Raw genomic sequence first — 7470 nt, forward strand, 5'->3', positions numbered from 1 at the left:
TGGCATACTAGGGAGGAAAGATGAAAAGTTCAGATCTGTACCAACTTCATGTTCCTGGCTTCACCGTTTTTGCCGTCGACTAGTTGCGTCCTTAACCAGGTCTGTCCTGAAAACGAAACTGCGTACCAACATGTTTGGCGCAGCACTGAAATTTCTTCGTGCGTGATACTGCAGATTGCAGAACCACTTGGTTTGTTAGAAGAAAATAGGACTGCTGCCGGAAAAGTAGACGTAGAAATAACGGTGGGATACACCACACTGGCACACGGCACTGTCCTGCATTTCGTTGCATTGGATTGCATGTGCAGGAGGCCGAACTAAGCACAACTGTTTACATATTTACAGTGTCTTCACTTACAGGTAACTGTCGATAATGCACCTCCCGTAGCAGACTATGACAAAAAAAAATTGCTACGAAAAACAAAATGTTCTGAAGACTATATATAAATAATATTTCTACAGGTTACGCCACACCTACGGATAATCAGATGTCCAGGACATGGTGTCAGACACTACACTGCTTCAGCCCTTTGGGTGTTTGATGACCTCCCTTCAGCCGGACCTGCACAAAAGAGTATTGTTCAGATGGTGGTTCAGTAAAAAAGCTCTCTTTTGGTCGTCTCTCGTCAGGATCAGAGTGGCAAAAGTGTCTGATCCATTTTATGGATAATCATGTCTTTTCCCTTAACAAATGGGCAACAACGCGCTAATGAGTTGGCCAGGGAATGGTATTTAGTTCCTCGGCCCTCTTTCTCACCGAAAGCAGAGACGACAACTCGGTATGATCACTACGATAAACCCCACGTAATGCCTGGATTATTCTCACGAATCACGCCTTGGGCTCGGCAGGTTTTTCTTTGTGTTTTTCCTTTTGGCCGTGTAAACGTGAACTTTTCAGAAAGAAATGAGTGTAATTTGCAGAGAAGAAAGTGGAAGGAAAGAGGGCGGAAGCACTCACGGCCTCGACGTCGATCCTGTAGACGAGCAGGCGGCGTCGCTCGCGGCAGCTGGTCCGGTACGCCACGGCGAGGTGCGCGGCCGCGAGCGACAGGGACAGCAGCAGCATGGGCTCCGGCCCCTTCCCCTGCAGCGCGACGCGCATGGCCGCGGCCTTGGCCAGCACGTACGACACGGACGCCGCCACGCTCGCCACCACCACCCACAGGTAGACGCCGCCTCCGCCGCACACCGTGTACGCGCCTGCAGTCAACACAAACAATTTGGTCAGTTCAACTGTATGGCGAGAGGAAAATCGAAGCAGCACCAATGGCAAGGGAACTCACAGAGGATGAGCAGGGCGCGCGCGGCGGAGACGGCGGGCAGGTCGACGAGGGAGGACCGGAACTCAAACGCCCGCGCATGGTCCAGCATGGCCGGGACGAAGGACGGGTATGGAGGGTTGCTGCCGGCGCGGAGGTGCGCGGAGAGGAGCGCGGGCGGGAGGGCGAGGTCGAGGAGCACGACGAGCAGGGGCGGGGCGCAGACGAGCAGCAGCGAGGCGAGCATGGCGACCAGGAAGAAGGCCGTCTTGGCCCACCGCCACGGCCGCGCCCACGCGGGCTCGCCGCCGGCGCCGTGCTTCTGCGCCAGCGCCAGCGCGATCGGGAGCTTCTTCTCCATCTCTTCCCGCTCGCCGGGCCGCCGCCGGTAGCTGCCTCGCCGCCGCCGGCCAGTGGAACGCCTGCGCGTGCAGACAGCGGGCGATGACGGACGGAAGACGCTGTCGTGGGCTGGTGCGATCGATCGAGCTGTGGTGGTGGTGATCGGGCGGTTGGGTTTCGGTAGACGGATTGTTTTAAGGCCGGACGGGACGGCAAGGCGAATAGGGGAAGTGGTTCAAGTGGATGGAGCCATGGACATGGAGGCAGCTGCGACGAGGTGGTTTAGTTTGCTTCGCCGCGTGGAGTCCGACGGTCGATGGGGACGTGGCGTGGTGACTTCGCCGGTTTGACTCGGCAGGCATCGAGCAACTGCCGAAATACAAGCGCGGGAACGGATGCAGATGCTCCGGCTCGCCTCATTTACGGCGGGTTCCACGAGAGTCTTGAGGGAACTGCCTGCGAAAAAACCACGATTTCGAGGGTTTTCACCTTCAAGTCTTGAGCTAGACCTCCTGTTTCTCGGACTTTTTGTCTCTTAGGTTCACATTCTAATGCATCCCGGATCCATAAAAAGTGTTGATTTAAAGTTTAAATTAGCTTTGATTTAAACAAAATCCTAACATTTATTAGTGATCCTAAAAATATATTTTTAATGCAAATGCTAAAAGAATTTACATAAATTCTTCGATCTATATCCCGGTCTGGTCATTATATTTTTCACAAAAAAAGACCAAAATATGTTTTTTTTTCTAAAGTACACCCGCCATGGTGTATTATATTTTACAAAATAAAAAGGCCAAGATACCTTGTACAATATCAAGTAGGCCACATGACAGTGGATCGAGCGCTTCGACAACTGGTGATACACCACACTATCACTCAAAGATGAATCATGTCCCTTATGTGTATCTACATAGGTCTCTCTTGAATGGTATATTACTTCATACACCCTCTTCTGTCACAATTCTATAGGTTCACATCGACATGTATGGAAGCAAGGGAAGAAAGCATGGAAGCTCGAGGACTCAAGTCCGACATCATAGAGGCGGACGAGAAGAGGGAAGAGTTGGACACTCCAAAACCGGTACTACCGCCGTCCCCGACCGATACTACGTCTCGAGCTCACAGCTGGTACTACAGCCACACTGCTAGCCTCCTACTGGACTGGGCCCCCAGAGCTCACGGCACCCTGCCAGACGAGGACCGTTAGTGAGCTGGTATTACCCTCTTTTGGGCCCGGTACAACCGCCCGACCATGTGAAGCTGCATGAGGAGCTATGTACGGTACTACCACCTAGATAGAGAAGAATTTTCTTGTCATTACGCGCATATGTGTTGAAATGGCCCTTCGGTCATGTAACCTTACCCCACAATTTACTCCTTTGTACTTGGACTATATAGGCATCCACCCCCTCATATTTGGGATTGGAAAGATGATAAGATAGAAATAGTCATGTGCTTCTCTCCCATGTGGGAATCAAGACCCTCTCTTAGATTGAATCTATAGAGTTGTACCAAGGTCCTATCCAATGATTTGGTCTCTCTAATGTGGTGATTCTAGTATTGCTTGGTCTTTTTTTTTGAACAAGGGGTGGGGTCACGAAGGACCCCGACTACTGCATTATATTATTGTCGGTAGAGCAATTTTTACAAGAAGGACCTTGAAAAGAAAAATAAATACTATATGGCCCTTGAAATTTGCACTAAAGACCCTAGCAAGAAATACATAAAAGCAATCAATGCCAGGTCTTCTTCTAGCTCCTTCTCCACCGAAATCTTCACGAAGCAACCAGACGCAGACGACATCACCACCACCGGGGACATGGCCACTTGGGGTGGAGCGTCGGGAGCAGACTGCATCGGCGCTAGAGGGCCTCCGATCTGGCACAATGGCCTGGAGGTTGGGCACCGCTCGCCAGCTAACTGGCGACACGGGAGGGAGTGGCTGCCCCACAACCATGAAGCTCAGCAGCTGGACGACAGGACGCCGTCGAAGAAGAGCTGCTGATGATGAACTCCCGCAGATCTTCTTACCAAAGCGCAGAGAGGATCCATCCCCGCCATCTACCCGCTGCAGAGCACAATTTGCCGGCGCACTTCCTCTCCTTGCCACCACGGCCGGCCGGAGGAAGTTTCCAAGCGCCTCGTCTCCACCTCAGGGGATAGCACCAAACAGCCTTATTCATGGAGATACCAGCGGTACAGCCCCTCTCCGCCTTCGTCTCCAACCACTGGAGCACCGCGAAGAAGAGGAAGACCACCAGAAATCGCCGGACATGGCCAATCTCCGGCGAACTACTCCAAACCGGCATAGAGCCAGACACCAGCAGCAAGAAGCTGAACACAGGAACAAAGACCAAACCTAAACTACTGCTGTACAAGGGGAGGGGTCCCTCACCGCACCACAACGCCGGCAAACGCCGGAGAAGGGAGGGGGAGGGGCCGGCCGGGCCGGATCTGGAGAGGACGGTGGAGAGAGAGAGAGAGGTGGGAAGAGCGAAAGGGGAAAAGTTCTAGTATTGCTTGGTCTCTCCTGTGGTCTAGATTCTACTAGAGTTTCTACTCTCTCTCTCTCTCTCTCTCTCTCTACGTGAGAGCATACCATCTTTTTACCGATCTATCGTGTGGGATTCTACCTTACGGTAGTTTGCTCATGATTATGTTATAGTAAAATACACTGAAGGTCCTAAAAGTATTTCAAGGGTGTCAAGTTAGTTCTACATCTATGAAAGTGCATATCTAGGCCCTAAAGGTTTGTAAAGTGGGTCACCTCAGGTTCTATTTAGATATGACCGGCCGTATTGCGCATCAACCGGCGCCACATAGGAAATAGTTTTCACAAAACACCCACACAAATATCCATTCTAATTACATGGTCCCTCTTGTTGCCTTCTTCTGTTGTTGGTCTTGCTGGCCGCCAGTAGTGGCATTGGCCTTCAATTGTTGTTTCTCTAGCGGTTGTTGCCTGCTCCTACTCGCCTTCTATAGATGCTACTGGCAGATCATGGGCTAGAGGTTAACGATAATATTTATCTTGCTATCCCCCGGAGTTTAAACCATATGCAAAATAAGTATGCAAGTTGATCACAACTCGTTTCCAAAACAGAATCCCAACTTGTCAACAAGTTGGGTACAACAAGCTTTTACATCGCCTTGAACCGGCGCGATCCCTTGTGCACGTCCGCGGAGCGGTGATACGTCTCCGACGTATCGATAATTTCTTATGTTCCATGCCACATTATTGATGATATCTACATGTTTTATGCACATTATATGTCATTATTATGCGTTTTCCGGAACTAACCTATTGACAAGATGCCGAAGGGCCAGTTCCTGTTTTCTGCTGTGTTTGGTTTCAGAAATCCTAGTAACGAAATATTCTCGGAATTGGACGAAATCAACGCCCAGGTTCCTATTCTGCCCGGAAGCATCCAGAACACCCGAGAGCCGCGCAGGGGGGCCACGGGGCCCCCGCATGATAGGGTGGCGCGGCCCACCCCCGGCCGCGCGGCCCTATGGTGTCGTCGCCCCTTCGACCTTCCGACGCCGCCTTCGCCTATATAAAGGTCCCGGACCTAAAACCTCGAGACGAAAAGCCACGGTACGAGAAACCTTCCGCAGCCACCGCCATCGCGAAGCCAAGATCCGGGGGACAGGAGTCTCGTTCCCGCACGCCGCCGGGACGGGGAAGTGCCCCGGAAGGCTCCTCCATCGACACCACCGCCATCTCCATCAACGCCGCTGTCTCCCATGAGGAGGGAGTAGTTCTCCATCGAGGCTCGGGGCTGTACCGGTAGCTATGTGGTTAATCTCTCTCCTATGTACTTCAATACAATAATCTCATGAGCTGCCTTACATGATTGAGATTCATATGATGATGCTTGTAATCTAGATGTCATTATGCTAGTCAAGTGGGTTTTACTAATGTGATCTCCGGAGACTCCTTGTCCCACGTGTGTAAAGGTGACAGCAGTGTGCACCGTGTGGGTCTCTTAGGCTATATTTCACGAATACTTATTCACTCGTTATGAATGGCATAGTGAAGTGCTTATTTATATCTCTTTATGATTGCAATGTGTTTTGTATCACAATTTATCTATGTGCTACTCTAGTGATGTTATTAAAGTAGTTTTATTCCTCCCGCACGGTGTAATGGTGACAGTGTGTGCATCCGTGTTAGTACTTGGCGTAGGCTATGATTATGATCTCTTGTAGATTATGAAGTTAACTATTGCTATGATGGTATTGATGTGATCTATTCCTCCTACATAGTGTGAAGGTGACAAGTGTGCATGCTATGTTAGTACTTGGTTTAGTCGTGTTGATCTTTCATGCACTCTAAGGTTATTTAAATATGAACATTGAATTGTGGAGCTTGTTAACTCCGGCATCGAGGGTTCGTGTAATCCTACGCAATGTGTTCATCATCCAACAAGAGAGTGTAGAGTATGCATTTATCTATTCTCTGTTATGTGATCAATGTTGAGAGTGTCCACTAGTGAAAGTCTAATCCCTAGGCCTTGTTCCTAAATACTGCTATCGTTGCTTGTTTATCGTTTCTATGCATTACTATCAGCAGCGTTACTACTGCTCATACTTATTCATACCACCTGTATTTCACTATCTCTTCGCCGAACTAGTGCACCTATTAGGTGTGTTGGGGACACAAGAGACTTCTTGCTTTGTGGTTGCAGTGGTTGCATGAGAGGGATATCTTTGACCTCTTCCTCCCCGAGTTCGATAAACCTTGGGTGATCCACTTAAGGGAAACTTGTTGCCGTTCTACAAACCTCTCGCTCTTGGAGGCCCAACACCGTCTACAAGAATAGAAGCTCCTATAGACATCAAGCTATTTTCTCGGCGCCGTTGCCGGGAGGAAAGGTAAAAGGTACTCACACTCCGGATCTCGGCTACTAAGCTATTTTCGCCGTTGTAAGTACTCGAAGCTATTTCCTTTAGATCCCGCAATTGCATCTTTTTGTTTCTTGTTTACACTAGTTTGGCATAATGGACGACAATGAGCTTCTTATACTATTTCCTGATTTAAGACATGGATGGTTTGATGCGAAAATTAAAAAATCTATGGAACCTTATTTGCATGCTGGTAGTAATATTAGTATGAACGCTTTGAACACCATGGTTGCTAATGATATGGAAAATTTTAAGCTTGGGGAAGCTGGCTTTGATGAGCATGATATTTTTAGTCCCCCAAGCATTGAGGAGAAAATTTACTTTGATGATACTTTGCCTCCTATTTATGATGATTATAATGATAGTAGTCTTTTAGTACCACCTGTTATGGAGGATAAATTTGATTATGATTACAATATGCCTCCTATATTTGATGATGAGAATAATAATGATAGCTACTTTGTTGAATTTGCTCCCACTACAACTAATAAAATTGATTATGCTTATGTGGAGAGTAATTATTTTATGCATGAGACTCATGATAAGAATGCTTTATGTGATAGTTATATCATTGAGTTTTCTCATGTTGCTACTGAAAATTATTATGAGAGAGGAAAATATGGTTGTAGAAATTTTCATGTTACTAAAATGCCTCTCTATGTGCTGAAATTTTTGAAGCTACACTTGTTTTATCTTCCTATGCTTGTTACTTTGCTCTTCATGAACTTGTTTATTTACAAGATTCCGATGCATAGGAAGCATGTTAGACTTAAATATGTTTTGGATTTGCTTCTTGATGCTCTCTTTTGCTTCAAATACTATTTCTTGCGAGTGCATCATTAAAACTGCTGAGCCCATCTTAATGGCTATAAAGAAAGAACTTCTTGGGAGATAACCCATGTGTTTATTTTGCTACAGTACCTCTATTTTATATTTGAGTCTTGGAAGTTGTTTACTA

General features: G+C 48.0%; 1 protein-coding gene across 1 annotated transcript; it reads right to left on the bottom strand.

Annotated features, from left to right (window-relative positions):
• Nucleotides 1–272: 272 nt before the first annotated feature.
• On the bottom strand, nt 273–1835 carry LOC124708828. Its single transcript, XM_047240479.1, has 3 exons — nt 1284–1835; nt 959–1200; nt 273–562 (listed from the first exon to the last, which is right to left on the bottom strand). The coding sequence occupies exons 1-3, from the start codon at nt 1618–1620 to the stop codon at nt 506–508; spliced, it is 636 nt and encodes a 211-aa protein (XP_047096435.1). The 5' UTR covers nt 1621–1835; the 3' UTR covers nt 273–505.
• Nucleotides 1836–7470: the final 5635 nt, after the last annotated feature.

This window comes from Lolium rigidum, chromosome 4 (assembly GCF_022539505.1).
Source record: "Lolium rigidum isolate FL_2022 chromosome 4, APGP_CSIRO_Lrig_0.1, whole genome shotgun sequence".
In the NCBI taxonomy this organism is placed as follows: domain Eukaryota; kingdom Viridiplantae; phylum Streptophyta; class Magnoliopsida; order Poales; family Poaceae; genus Lolium; species Lolium rigidum.

Excerpts from the sequence above, each read along its gene's own strand:
- LOC124708828 (XM_047240479.1), bottom strand. The coding sequence starts at position 1,620 with ATGGAGAAGAAGCTCCCGATCGCGCTGGCGCTGGCGCAGAAGCACGGC. Across the intron at positions 1,201-1,283 it reads GCGCGCCCTGCTCATCCTCT|GCGCGTACACGGTGTGCGGC; the intron begins GTGAGTTCCCTT and ends TGTTGACTGCAG. Across the intron at positions 563-958 it reads ACAGGATCGACGTCGAGGCC|GTCCGGCTGAAGGGAGGTCA; the intron begins GTGAGTGCTTCC and ends TCTTTTGTGCAG.